This window comes from Coccinella septempunctata, chromosome 7 (assembly GCF_907165205.1).
Source record: "Coccinella septempunctata chromosome 7, icCocSept1.1, whole genome shotgun sequence".
In the NCBI taxonomy this organism is placed as follows: domain Eukaryota; kingdom Metazoa; phylum Arthropoda; class Insecta; order Coleoptera; family Coccinellidae; genus Coccinella; species Coccinella septempunctata.
The window spans coordinates 32853389-32869105 of record NC_058195.1 but is presented as its reverse complement, the minus strand read 5'-3'; the positions used below and the strand labels follow the sequence as shown (position 1 = coordinate 32869105).

The window sequence follows — 15717 nt, the reverse complement described above, 5'->3', positions numbered from 1 at the left end:
GAATAATTCTGGATACACCCACGAGAGGTGGAGAGGAAATTTGGGTTTTTGGTCTAAGAAGGGGAATGATAAAAAGGAACCAAAAAAAAAGGAAGGGAGTCAGTGGGAAGTGGGAAGTTGGTCGAAGAAAATATACGTCGGGAAGACGGAAGTAGAATCCGGGATTCTAATAGAGTAGATTTGGAAGTCCGAAAGTAAGTTCGGCAGTCCGAGAAATTTAGAAGTATTTTTTTCGGAGTTAGGTCTCAAATAGGGAGACGGGTACAAGCTATTCGGGGAATAGAGTAAGAGATTTAGTACCGTGGTTAAAGTCAGTCAGGGCGTAATAATTGCTTTTATTTGTGATATAGATCGGATATAGGATTTTGGGAATTTCGTATAGAGTCGAAACGAAGAGCGTAAATCGTTGACGACGGAAAAGTGCGGGAAGTGCGGTTGAGTGTAAAGAATTCGCCGTACTGTGCGAGGAAAGTCTGGTGATCGAAAAGTTCACCAGCAACCCCAGGCGAACGACGGTCGCTGGTCGCAGAAAAAGGTAGAAGGTTCCAATTTTTGTTTGTCCAGAGTCCTGAAAGCTCCTCTAAAATTCATCTGATTTTTGATCATATTCTTATTGTTGTTGTGCAATTGAGAAAAGAGAATTTTTAATCCAAGATTTTGTTGATGAAATTTTAATGATTATTGCTTTGCGCACTTTGCATGTGTGAAAGAAATTGAGATTTTATTGTGGTCGTTATCGACCAAATATGTGCTTGTATTCAAATTTCTGCAATAGATTTATTCGTTAAATTTAACAGATTTTCATTTAAATTTTCTCCCCAGAAAATATAGAAAAACATCAAAGACCTGTCCTTCGCGCGACGGGCCGAATCCACCATTTTTGCCCTTAAAGGGGCCTTCAATTTTGTGTAGTTAACATCTTAAAAATAATCACCCCTTGTTCAGTGGAAAGCCGCTCTTCCATTGATTCCAGGTAAGGGGTGTTTTATTTCAGGCGTCCTAGTTTTCTTCCGGGGTGGTTCTGCATCCATTCTTTACAAGCTTGATAATAAAAGGTCTTAAGAGATTTGAAAAAAGCCCTATCAAGTGGTTGCAAATAATGCGTGCTATGAGGCGGTAGGCACAACAGAATGACATCGTTTGCTTCGGCGGTTTCCAGAAGTTCAACACAAGAACAATGAGAAGAGTGCCCGTCAAGAATCAATAACGCTTTCCCTTCGCCCTTTCGTGGTAAAAAGTGATTTTTGAACCAATTCAAAAAAATATTAGCGGTAACATAGGCTGATTTTTGAGACATCACAATATGTGAACCAGGAGGCATTGAATCAGTCCATTCTTTTTTCGAATTCTTGCCTTTGAATATGCAAACTGGAGGTAGAAAGAAACCTTCTGCATTACAACAAGCTATGCACGAGATTGTTTCACCTTTCTCCCCTGACGTCACTGTAACCACATTTCTGGCTCCTTTTTCAGCTAAAACGTGGCCTGGACGATTATTCAATTGAAGGCCTGTTTCATCAACATTGAAGAGGCACCCAGGTTTATCGAAAAGATCATTTTGTTTCAATACTTCATGCAAAAGTTCAAAATAACTTCTCACATCCACACGGTTCATTTCCACACCTCGTCCTAGAGATAAACCCTCAGCTTTGCGAGTGGACAAGTCAGGATGTCTCCTCATGAAGGACCTGAGCCAGTCGGAACCTGCAATTTCTTTTTCTTTACTGAACTTGTGGTTTATCAGCAGACCTTCAGCGAAATTATAGGCGAGCTTACGAACATCTTGTGACGTCATAGGAAATCCGTATTTTTGTGCCTTTTTAATATGTTGTACCAATTTTATTTCATTCGCTTCTCCTAACATACTATCAGGACCCAGTCTTCCAGTCGTGGAAATGTTATTTTTTATTTTCCTCTCAAGGGTTTTTCTAGGAATACCATACATTTTTGAGGCGCCGTTCACAGAAGAACCATTTCTGACAGCTTCAATGGCAAGCTTCAAATTATCTTCAGTATATTTACCTCGATTTGAGAGTTTTCTTCTATACTCTGTCGGCATTTTTTACAGCAATCTGAAAAATTATTTCATATTTCAGGAAAAGACACAAAGAAATATATTTGGCCATCTCTCCCAAATGCTAGGGATAGATGGCCAACGAGATGAACAAAACCCAACACTCGTTTTCAATTGTTTTCAGAGGTTAGAATTACTTAAAGAATATTGCACTCACCTGGTCTGATGAAAACAGCAGTAAAATAGCAACTAAAAATTCGTAGTTGAATATTATTTGAAACACCTATAAAATTTTATGAAGGCGCCGTATGGTTTTCGATTTTTTTGCGCTCTAATATCTCCTCGAAGTGAATGAAAACAAACTGACGATGTACGTTTGTTGCCGTTAATTGTCCAATAGGATAAGCAGCGCCACCGAACGTCGCTTCATTGAGTTTTAGGCCATTGGTCATCTCTCCCGCCTGGCCATCTCACCCTACTTTACCCTAAATATTTTGAAAGATGGAAAATTAAACTCAACGAAAGCAAGACAGAACAGATCGTGTTTAGCAGAAGGGTCAACGACAAAATCATCAACCCCCCACTCAAAATTAACAATCATACAACCACCCCCAAAAACTCCGTTAGATATCTAGGCATCGAACTGGATAGCAGGCTAAACTTCCATAGCCACATTCAAAAATCGCTGAACAAAGCATACACCGCGAAGAAAAACCTCTACCCCCTGCTCAACAAAAACAGCAAATTAAATCAAAAGAACAAAAAACTCCTATACACATCCCTAATTAGACCCCTAGTCACGTACGCCGCCCCAGCATTTTGTCATCTCCGGCCGTTTCCGGCGTTTCCCCTCAGGCCCATTCAAAATTTCCAAAACAAAATCCTTCGTCTCATCTCGGACAGGGACAGCTACCTACACAAGAATTTCTGACCTTCACGAAATCACAGATCTCCTCACAATCAGAGATCATTTCGATCGCATATCAAATAATTTCTACGAATTACATTGTCGTCGAGCAATCTCGTAAAAAATATAACAAAAATAAGAGTCAATAATTCCAACAGCCCACACCCCCTACCCTATCAGAACCTACCCATCTTCCTCAAACCCCACCTCCCAGCCCAATTACCTCCCCCAACCCCCTCCTGAAAATATTTCTCTGATTTCAAATTACAGAACAACAACTGTACCATTGGCAACGAAACTAGAACGACGGTACCGCCATGACAGACGGCGCGCGCTAGCCACTCCCCCAGCGAAACCAGAACAACCACAAGGTATCAGACCGACAGAGGATTGCGAGGGATCACTGAGGGAGGGGTCAAGCGCGTCTAGCCAATGGCGGCCGGGAGGACAAGGATCGCTGAACCAATATTAAAATTTTCAAATATGAATTATAAATAATGTATATACTGTATATAATGTAAATAATTGTACATAGCCCACCACCCCCCCCCTTCCATTGACAAAAACAGGTTTTTTTCTCTTTTTATTTTTCCTGTGCGTCCAAACAAAATGTAACATATCAAAGTATAAAATGAAATTACCTATTATTTATAGCTTTTAGACATGCTGAACCACATACGTGGATAATACTTAAAAGTAGGAATCATGTGTATGAACCAATATTATAAATGTAATGTATGCATACTTGTAACAAAAAGGCACAATAAACGTTTTGAATTCAATTGAATTGAATTGGGTGACCGCTTGGGAACACCGCGTGCTGTAAGCTTTTTTTTGCTTTCCGCACTCGGTCAGGTTGAAAATATTAAAATACAATTAAAAAGGTTCAGACATTTCTTCATTGACCGTTCACATCATAAAATTATTAAATGTATATAAACATGCAATTTTATGAAGAAGCATAATTTTCTTATTCTACAAAAATTAGCAAAGGTATGAACGAAAAACTTCCTAGGAAGTAGGTAGTATCTCACCTAATTCAACCCAAATCGACGATAAAAACCATAGGTCACGCTTCATATAAGAAAGTCGTTCGGACTCTGAAAATTCCACATATATAGTAAAATGTGAGGTTCAGAGTCATAATTTTCTTATTTTTCAAAAATTAGCAAAGGTATGAACGGAAAACTTCCTAGGAAGTAGTATCTCACCTAATTCAACCCAAATCGACGATAAAAACCATAGGTCACGCTTCATATAAGGAACTCGTTCGGACTCTAAAAATTCCACATATAGTAATAATAATAATAAACGTCTTTTATTCACATTTTCAATATAACACAGACGAAGTTTAGCATAAGGCTATACTTAGACTTAACCTGTGTCATACAAACATACAAATATTACAGCGCTCTACAATCTACATTCAAGAATCATGATTGTACATTTCTGAGTGTACAGAATACCCAATAGGTTACAAAGGAAAAAGCCACAAATATTCACACCATGAGAGGGAAAAAAGCATCAGGACAATAAAACGTTATTCTAACACTAACACAATAAGTCGAGAAGTCTGGCCTTCAGAACACGTTTCAACCGAAACTCGGAAACATGCAAGTAATCAATGAGAAGTGAATTGTACACTTTGGCGGCCTGATAACTGAAAGATTTCTGAAACACAGCACTGGAGTGTCGAGGAATGCTAAGATGATTTCTGCCCCTCACTACAACTGAATGAACAGCCGATCTAGGAACAAGTTTATTATAGAGTTCGACGGGAATTTTATATTTGACTATTTTATATAAGAAAACACGAAAATTATATTTTCTTCGAACAAACATTGGAAGCCAACCCAGTTCTCTGATTTTATGAGAGACAGGATCATATTTCCTCAGTGAAAACACGAAACGACAACAAAAATTCTGTACCTTCTGAATGCGGTGCTGCTCGAACTTCGTCAAATAATTTCCATAGACAACATCTCCATAATAGAATCTGGACAGAACTAAGGATTCACTGAGAATTTTACGAATAGAACGGTTAAAACAATGTCTATGAGAATACATTACTTTCAAGATGCAGAATGATGTCTTGAGCAGGTTGTTTACGTGAAAAGTGAACTTGAGTTCAGAATCGAACGTTATCCCCAGGTTCCTGACGGTGTCAACAATGGGCAAGACTAAATCATTAATTCGCACCTGAAACATCTGGGACAGACTCACCCTCAATCTCCTATTCCCGAACAACATTACTTTACACTTACCCCCATTCAACTTCAGATTGTGTCTCCCAGCCAAATTACTCACCGTTTCAAGGTCACTGTTAATATTATCTTGAACTTGAACAAAGTTGCCCGCATTCAAGTCACAATAAATCTGAGTATCATCAGCAAAGGTTTGATATCTACAATATTTAATGGAAGTAAGGATATCACTCGCATAAATAACAAAAAGCAGCGGTCCTAAAACTGACCCCTGCGGCACTCCAGAAGTGACTCTACGTGAAGTAGATAAAACATTTTATCTATTAGAACCCTCTGAGAACGGTTATTTAGGTAAGAGCGGATGAAAGAGATGAAATTTTCAGAGAAGCCGTAATATTTCAGCTCAGAATAGAGCAATGTGTAATTGATGGTGTCAAATGCTTTTGAAAAATCCAGGGTTATCAAAGCTGTTATGTTTTTTCCATCAGAATTTTGACGATATCATCTGTCACCTGAACTAATGCAGTCGACGTGCTATGTCCAGCCCTAAAACCTGCTTGACAATTTGGAACAACATTGTTTTCCGTAATATACACTGTAATTTGACGATGAATAGCCCTTTCAAGGATCTTTGAAATAGCGGGCAAAATACTAATCGGTCTGAGATCTGAAAACTGCTTAGGGTCATTAACTTTACTTAGGGGCCTTATCACCGCAACCTTCCATGACTCTGGAAAATAATTCTTTTCAATGCAGCAATTCACAATATGTGTTATATAAATCATTAAGTAGAGGACCACAGTACTTCAACATATTGATAGTTAGGGGAAAGTGGGGGAGTTGGGAACACTTAATTTCAAACGCTGAAAAATTATACAAAAAATCACTAAAAGTATTAAACTTCCATTGAAAAATGAACTTTGCTCATTCATGTACTAATCGGAAACAAAAAACTATAAAAAATCAACGTTCCCTAAAAAATATCAACGAAATCAAAAAATACTATCGTTTCTATTTACCCGACACCCTATGGGGTAATTGTGAACAGTCCTGGAGCAAATAAAAATAATTAGAAGTGGCACATATCACACAAGTATCCACATCTTGTTTCTCTTGCAGTATACATTTTTCATGTGTCTCTAGTTTACAGGTATATCATATGATCCAATCCTCCAATGGTGGGGCTTCATACTTTACATAGCAAATTATGCAGGAAAATTCTTCTTCTGTGTGACTTGGGTTGAAAGTCCTTTGCTTTTGGCGTGCCTTTTTGTACCCTTTTTATGTTGGTGTTAGGTTCTTTATGTTGAATTTTTTCCTTCTTAACATTTCTTTGTAAGTATTTGCCTTCTTTGCTTTTCTACGTGTTGATTTTTCATTAATGAACTTGATAATATCATGAATTCATTTTGTTTCAATTTTCGGAACAGAGTATTCAGTTCAAGCTTAGCCTAATGTGAGCTTTTCGTTTCTTAAATCTTCGAACACACAGCAGGTATATTCAATTTTATATTTAGTTTCGGTCTTCTTTGTATAATTTCTTGGCATCTAGATAGAACACATTTCAACGTTAATATATTTGTTAACCATCAACCAGAGCAGCACAGAAGTAATTGGGAACACAAGGGATATAAGGAACGTTTCCAATTACCCACCTGACATTGTTCCTAATTATCCCAAGTTATCAAAAGAATTGAAAATGGCTGGCATTCACTTACCCAAAATCAACAAAATATGGCACCTCTAAACTTCAAAATAAGATAGTTACAATTATTATTAACACACGAAAAAATTATAGTTGAAATGCGGAATCCATTCATCGACTTACTGTAACAGGAAATATGCAACTTATCGCCGCAACTTTTGAGTAAGCCCTGAAAATCGCCAGATGCATCCGTTGAAAATGTTGAAGACAGTGTCGCACATAAGGAAGTATTTTTTATCTAGCTGTTCCCAATTACCCGCCGTTCCCAATTACCCCACTCTCCCCTATACCATCGAAACCGACAGCATTCGACTTTATGGTCGAGATAATTTCCCCCACCTCATCAACAGAAAGCAACCGTAGCTCAAAAACATTTTCAGGGTTCTTCAATTTGGGATATCTCTCTGTAGAGTAGAAACGCAAAAGATCATCACCAACAGGCCCATCGACAAAAACGGAACTGAAATAATTGTTGGCCAGTTCTGGCTGCTGCAGGCTGAGCGAATATTACCCCTCACCGGATAGATTCCCTTCAGATTCTTCCACAATAACCTAGAATCTCCCGCCTGAAAAATATCATCATAATATGCCCTCTTCTCCCCCGACAAAATAAAATTACGTAATCTCTTATAACGATCCCAATCATCGGGTGCTTTAGTTATTTTGAATTTCGCTAGTGCCGAATCTCTTTCCTTCATCATCATTTTAATAGGAAAAGTTAACCATGGGGCATGTTTCCTTGTCATACGAGCCAGCCCTTAAAGGAGCATGCTTCTCGGACACCCCCAGAACCAGACTGGAGAAAAACTCCACCTTCTCATCGATATCATCCATAGTAATATTGTAAAAAGGTTCCCTCAGCAAGATGTGACGAGGCAGATTTTGCCCCGCCACGAAAACGAAATTTCTTCACCTATACTTGTATAATGCGACCTATTAACCGAAATATTTTTGAAGAAAACCGTTATATCATCATAGGGGGTCTTTACCGATTGATATTTTAACATTGTTTTCCACCGACTAGTTCCATATCTGTAGCAGAAACCGTAAATGTCTTTTGCTTTCAGAATTCCTGTATTTTGTAATTATTTCCGTTCAACCGTACATTTTCTGAGTCGAGAGCGGTCTTTCAACTTGTTCAGTTTTTCCGTCTCTTCAGTTGTTTCTGTTTCTTTCCGAGCCGGCTGATTGACCGAACAATGGTGGGGCAAGGTTCCCAAGGAGAGGGGAGGTACTTCTTCAGCGCAGGGCGCTGAAGCGGCTGAAGGTCAGAGGAAAATTAATTGAGATCGTGCTGTGGAGAAAAGTGCCGAAGGTTGAATTGGAAATTGTGATTATTACGTCAAGAAGACAAAAGTTTAAGGCAAGTCACTCGTATTATTATTATTTCTTACGTAGTGCATACCTGAGGGCTATTTTCCGCTTTCTTTAATCTGTTGGACTGGCTGAGAATACTTACTAACCGTTTAAACTTGATCTAGTGATCGTAGACTGTGTAGAGTGCCGGCCATCTGTGTCCGTGCGACCGCCGTGGGGTCCCCGTAGGACTTGGAGTTCCTACCGTATTTTTGGTGCTTATTTTGTTAATATATTGCCGACTTCCGACCGATCAAGTTACAGGTTGACAATTCCTTCCGACCTGCTGTCTGACTGGCAGCCATTTTGTGGACCACAGAGAGAGAGAGAGAGAGAGAGAGATAGAGAGAGAGAGAGAGAGAGCCAGCACTGCCATTCGACTGAGGCCAGCTACGGTACCGATTTCCGCCGACAGAGGGTAACAGAGAGAGAGGGAGACAAGGAGAGAGAGACAGGGTGCACTGCCATTCGACTGAGACCAGCCACTGTACCGATTTCCGCCGACAGAAGGAGTGACTTGCCAGGATCTCAACAGACCGTAACTACCGTCTATTTTTTTTACCGTACTCCTCTGGAGTGACCGTACAAAATTTAACCGTATTTGCCGTCTATTTCAACCGTATTTTTCCTGGAGAGACCGTATTTCATCAGCCGCCCTCACACCGACCAGGCCGCCGGTTGACATCGACATTCATTATTACTTGTACATTCCTGTCTATTTTCTTTTGTGTACAGTTTATTTTAATAGAAATAAATAGCTGAACATTTATTTTTGTGTTGCCAATTATTTTGCCAGTGAGAGTCTATTTATTAAATCAGTTTCATCTAAGAGTTTAGTTAGAAGAGGTAAGTACTCTTTCTAACGCCTAAAGAACGTTGAAAAGCAGACACTTAGAAGACGCTACCGCCCTAGTCTTCATCGATACCCTTCTCCACTGATACTCAAGTCTACCCGGGCTCTCCAATTCTTTGGAGATTCTGTGAGAGACGTGGGGTTTGACTGATTGCCCCACTGGCGCCCGAGCAACCGTAAGGAGCGTCCAGGGTGAGAGAATAAGCCCATCACAAAGTCGCTCTGAAATAAGTTTATATAGAAAAATTTGAAGTCTCTGCATTCTTGACCTCGTCACTGACGATTCAAAGCTCAGCTCACAGAAAACCATTTTGTGATCAGACACAACATCCGCATTCACGACACCAGAATTCGTAACGCATCCTGGGCTGGTAACGAAACTTGGATCCATCAATGTCATAGAGTCTCTAGCTAGATATTCTTGTAGGTTCATCTATCAATTGCGTGAAACCATAAGCATCCATGGAATTAACCAAAGTCCCGTTCGTAAGCAAGTCGATGTTCACATCTCCAAGCAAAATCAGCTCATCAACGGTGGGAACGATTGAGGATAAGGAATCGTCGAGAGCTTCAATGAAAGAATGTAAACTACCCTTAGGGGGGCGATAGACGCAGCCGATTGCTAAGAAGGTATTGTTCATCTTCACCCTAATCCATATTTGCTCGCAATGGTCGTTTACACTAGTCAAAATGAATGATACGGATCTCAATTTATCCGATACGTAAATCCCCACACCTCCACCTCTTCGTCCACGTCTGCGATCCGATCTGTAAAAAGTGAAACCACCAATAGAAATGAACCTCGTATCTACCACTTCCTCCAGCCATGTTTCAGAAACGCCCCCACCACCTCAAAATCATTTATCAACACTCGGAAATCATCAAAATGGGCCATAAGTGACCGAACATTTCAATGACACAATTTCATGCCTTTAGTCATTTTTCATTTCAAAACAATTATTACTAACTGTTAATTAACATGTTCAACATGATACATAACTTCACTGAAACAATTTTCCCCTCAAGCAATGAATTTAAAAATGAGATAGTTATTCATTCATTCGATCATAAATAGTAAACGATATATATTTTCAAATTGAATATATCTCCAGCTAAATATGATATTATACAATTTCTCAACATAATAAACAATAAAATATTTCATAAACGGTTCCTAGAAAAACTAGATAATGCCAGGTACAAAAACAATTATAATCAGTAAATGATAAGAACGTATACAGTAAGTATGTCGTTTCTCCCCTTTCACCGCAAAATATGTTAGAAAACTTAACCCCAGAATATAAATGAACAATTCTATACTTGAATATTACGACCCAAATTGAGTAGAATAAATCGACGAACCGACAATTTATTTTAAGAGAAGTTGGTTGACAGAGCCGGAGCGAGGGCGTGGCGAGAGAGGCGGTCGCCACGGGCGCTAGCGATCTGGGGGCGCAAAATAAAAATAATAAAAAAACAGTATTCTCTTCAATTGAATATTTTTCATTTAATATCTAACACAAAACATAATATTATAAAAATATGCCAAACACATTATACATATGTGTGTGAATTAAATCAATGTGAACGTAAACGAACACTATACAGGTGGAATTGTAAACAACGTCCGCAGTCCACAGCATGGACTGGAGAATAATAATCAAATACTTAATAATAATAAATTATTAAGATATAGTCCACACCATCAGTCTGAAAACAGAATGCGTCTCCACAGCCTTCTAAAGAACGTCTCTATTGACGGCTGTGGCGTCGCATAACAACGCGATAACAAAGGCCATGTCGAGATCTACTTACAAAAAAACTATCGGAGACCGATTGAGGCGCAAAACCTTAGCCGATTGGGGGTATTTCCTTCAGAACATAGACCACAATAGCTCCTGGAGAACTGGAGAGCTGGTAAATTATCACAGATAGAGGTTACAGAAGAGAAAAAGAGAAGAAAAATAAAATAGCCTGGAGGAGAAGCTGATGATGAAACATTTTAATTTTGACTAGAAGAATAAGCTGAAAAAGGACCTCATTCAAGTATTGAACTATATTTCAGTGCAACTCGAAGAAAGATTCAGTGTTTTGCCAGAAGTTTCTGAAGACAGCTTTCTCGAGGGAATATGTTTGCAAGGGTTTCTACTTGGCGAATTAAACAAGAAAGCATTGAAGTATAGTCCCGATTCAGATCCATACAAATTTATGTCCACTCAAAATATTCTTGACTTTATCAGTAACTACAGCTGCCACAGCTACATATTAACGTTCTTTCAACAAATTGAAATTAGTGAAAACCTATTTAAGGTCTTTAACTGGACAGGAAAAGCTGACTTATTTAGCATAGCAGTCCCATCAATAGCAAAGAAAAAGAATCACGACATCATTGATATTCTTGCAGAAACCAAAGCAAGAAAAGTCAAATTATAGTTCATTTTGAATGAATGTTATTGTTATTTCGTATCCCTTTTATTTTGATTTTATTTGTATTGATTTCTTTAAAATAGGAATGATTTTTCCCAGCAAAAAAAGCTAGGTATTCGATTATGAAAGATAAATACAAATCAACATAGAAAAGAGAATTTCTTGGGGGCGCATTAGGAGAATTCGCCACAGGCGCCAGAATCCTAGTTCCGGCTCTGTTGGTTGAATTCAGTGTCACTCTTCAAATAATGTTTTTTACCATCAAAGAAAATACATATCCTTTCACCTTGAGTCCACACGTTTTGTTTCCCATACATCTCTCGTGCCTTAACGAAAATTCCATATCTCGGCTTAGTCAAATCCTCAAATATAGTGATTTTTGATCCCTTAGGCCTCTTCTTATTATATAAGATCTTGTTACATTCATCAGCAGTCGGAAATTTAACAATGATCGGAGGATGTTTTTTATTTCCAGTTTGATTAGTTTTAATTCGGTAACAATCTTTTATTTCGAAATCAGACAGTTTTAGTGACAGTTTTTGAGTTAATATATTCTGCACAATCTCCTTTATATTTTCACCCTCTTCATGCCTGACACCATAAATACGCAAATTTGACAATTTCTTCGCCTGATGCAGTTCATCGATTTCAACCTGGAGTTTTTGATTTTCTTGAAATACCTGATCGAATCTCATCTGCAAGGCACGACTCCCATCAGCCAATTGCCCTACATTCGTGGTCATCAGGTCGATTATGCCTTCCAGTTCTCTGATTTTTTCAGATAACTTCTCCGTGACTAGCTCGGATAATTTGTCAGCCACCATACCATAAATTTCATAGCTTGAAAACATTCACTTATTATAGACTTGATGTCTGATCTTTGATCCTTCGTGAAAACCATTTTATATTTGTAAAATGTATTGTGAATTTCAGAATACCGGACACTGAATAATGATATAGTTAAGTCGATGCGCCGACCCAGATAACGTCTACTCTCTGAGAGCGCACATGACAACAGTAAAATGTGAGGTTCGAAGACATAATTTTCTTAATCAAGTTGCATTTAATATAATAACCAATCACATTAATCACATAAAAAATAATAGAACCAACAACAATGACTTTCTGTTGAAAAATGTTAAGAAGACTAAACAATTCCTTCTATCTCACGATGATGTTTTGATTCTGAAGTCAGACAAGGGAAACTCTACTGTAGCTATGAATAAGGTTGATTATAAATGAAAAGCATTGGAGTTGCTCAATGATGCACAGACTTATGTGATGTTAACTTCAGATCCAACCATAAGTGTACAGAACAAGTTGAACAAGATTGTCTCTAGATTATATAAGACATCTCATATTGACCAACAGACGTATAGAAGATGTACTTAGATGTAATAGTGGAGTTAGTCCCATAATATATTTCTTACTAAAAATACATAAAGAAAACTTCCCCCTTCGACCGATTGTTAGCTTTGTTGGCTCCCCATTATATAATTTAAGCAAGTTTTTATCGCAGTTACTATCTAATGGTTTCCTAAGGGATGAGAAACATGTCGTAAATTCTTTTGAAATTGATAATGAGTTATCTGGTACACCTATACCAGAAAAGTATAGATTGGTTTCTTTAGATGCCTAGTCACTTTTTACAGATATACCGGTTGATTTATGTATAGACCTCACAAAACAACGTTGGTCAATGATCCGACCTCATATACACAGCTTGAACTTGACGAATTTGTTGAGCTGTTCTCGTTTTGTGTTGACAACAGCTATATTTTGAATTCGATGGTAGTTTTTATAGGCAAATTTATGGAATAGGTATGGGTAATTGCATGGCACCTATTATAGCGGACATCGTTTTGTCATATATACAGGGAAGAGCCCTTGGTGCTCTATCCTTCCGTGTTTTATTCTTTAAAAGGTATGTTGACGACATAATCACATCCATACCCAATGACAGGATAGATGAAATTTTAACTGCTTTCAATTCCATACATCCAAGATTGCAGTTCACTGTTGAAGTTGAAAGCTGTGGACAGATCTCATTCCTTGATACCCTAATGATTAAACACGAGGGTCATCTTGAGTTCAACTGGTATAGAAAGCCATCATCCCCAAACCGCGTCCTTAATTTTAATTCCCAACATAGTTTCTCTCAGAAGCTGATATTCTAAAAGCGAATGATTATCCATTAAGTCTAATAAAAAAGATTCTTTATAATGTAAATTCTCGCTCTAACACACGAACTAATGAGAGTAACAAAATTTTTTATAAAATACCATATATCGAGAATGTTTCTGAGGAGATTCGGAGGGTGCTTAAAACGGATGAAATTGATATTGTTCGAAAACCTGAGAATACTTTGGGACAGCGATTTTATTCGGTACTGAAAACTAGGACACCGAAGGAATTCTTGACTAACGTAATATACAGGATTCCTTGTTCCAACTGTACAAAGACTTATATGTATAGGACAGACGGGACGTTACTTAAAAGCTCGAATATCTGAACATAATAAAGATATGGTAAATAGCGTAAGCCCACTGAAATCTAAAGAAGGCTGTACGGCTCTGGCAGAACATAGTAGAGATTTCTTACATGTTTTTATTTTAATGAAGCGGAGGTCCTTGGCAAGCAAACAAATTTCAGATAGAGACTGTTACACGAGATGATTGAAATTAAGAATGACTCTTATGTATATATTGGTAAGGGGTATGACGGGGAGATGTTCAGTGAAAGGCTAGATTTTTCTCTCCTTTTTTTATTCTTCGTCTACGTTTCGGCCGCAGTCGCAGGCCTTCTTCAGGACTCTACAAAAACATATACATATAATATCTAGACAAATACAACAAAACACACAGCAGCAGTACCCACCGAATTTTGAGAGAGAAAAGCCCTCTAATAAGCATGACCTGTTGGTCTTGAAATAACTTGCAGTTGTTTGGGTAATTCGATGAAATACATGCCACTCGTTCTCATTATAATCTTCACAAAAAGACAACACATTGAAATCTTTCCGGAAGTTCGGCTACACGTGCATGGGAAACAAGAATATGCATAATGAGTGGGCGAGAGGATCCGTCAGTGACGTAAAGAAAGTTGACATTCGTGAATCTATGACTTGTTTTCTTTTTCTTAGTGAAGTTAGGCTGTAAAATTATTGCTTCTCCGATCATGGTCTTTTTTATGATGAATTAGAAAATTCGGTGGGTACTGCTGCTGTGTGTTTTGTTGTATTTGTCTAGATATTATATGTATATGTTTTTGTAGAGTCCTGAAGAAGGCCTGCGACTGCGGCCGAAACGTAGACGACGAATAAGAAAAGGAGAGAAAAATCTAGCCTTTCACTGAACATCTCCCCGTCATACCCCTTACCAATATATACATTACACTAATACGGGATTAACGTTACCATACATAGAAGCATGGGGTTTTATGCGGACATCAAACAGCAGTACAGCAGCAGGGTATGCCAACAGCTGAAACTTTGGGCCAATCACAACTTGAAACTGGCCTCACTTAGAAATAGAAGAATTTTTCTTTTGGAATGTAGGCGACAGGGGTTGACACCCAGGCACATCAAGGACAGAATAAATTCACTCTACGGATCAATCTCAGGTTCGGATTATGTAAGGCAAGCCGAGAGGATACAGGTTAGAATTGTGAATCAAATAATCAATTTCGAAATAAGAACAACTATAAAGAACACACTATCTTTAGAGAGGGATTTGATCCGAAGGTGGGAGATTCTGGCTTTCTCCCTACCTCTTGATATACTAGAAAGATTTGAGCATTTTCAAAACATAAGTTACAATAGTAAATTTGAATCAATTAAAAGTAACGACCTTAAGAAAATACAATCACTAAATCAAAATTGTCTTGACAGAGCCAGAGCCCAGCCTCAATGGTTCAAAAATATTAGCGACATCAGTATTCCCAATCGAGTAGAACGTTTTCTTGCCTTAGGCCTTAAATTCTGCATAGAGATTCCAAAAAAAGAAGTATTTATTCAGAAACTGCTAGCGAACATCGAAGAACTAATCACACTCAAAAAACCAATAGTCACGAAGCTGATAACACCCTCAGATCATTGTCCACGAACATAGTTACCAACTACTTACTCAATAACATGAGCATTAATAATGCATTTCAGGCGGAATATTACTATTGCAAGAATTTCCTCAAAAACCAGTCGAACTTGTTAATCTTACAATCTGATAAAGGGAATGTAACAGTAGCGATGAACAG

General features: G+C 38.2%; 1 protein-coding gene across 1 annotated transcript; it reads right to left on the bottom strand.

Annotated features, from left to right (window-relative positions):
* Positions 1 to 985: 985 nt before the first annotated feature.
* On the bottom strand, positions 986 to 2497 carry LOC123317845 (MFS-type transporter clz9-like). Its single transcript, XM_044904457.1, has 2 exons — positions 2232 to 2497; positions 986 to 2072 (listed from the first exon to the last, which is right to left on the bottom strand). The coding sequence occupies exon 2, from the start codon at positions 2057 to 2059 to the stop codon at positions 986 to 988; it is 1074 nt and encodes a 357-aa protein (XP_044760392.1). The 5' UTR covers positions 2060 to 2072; positions 2232 to 2497.
* Between the last annotated feature and the right edge of the window lie 13220 nt (positions 2498 to 15717).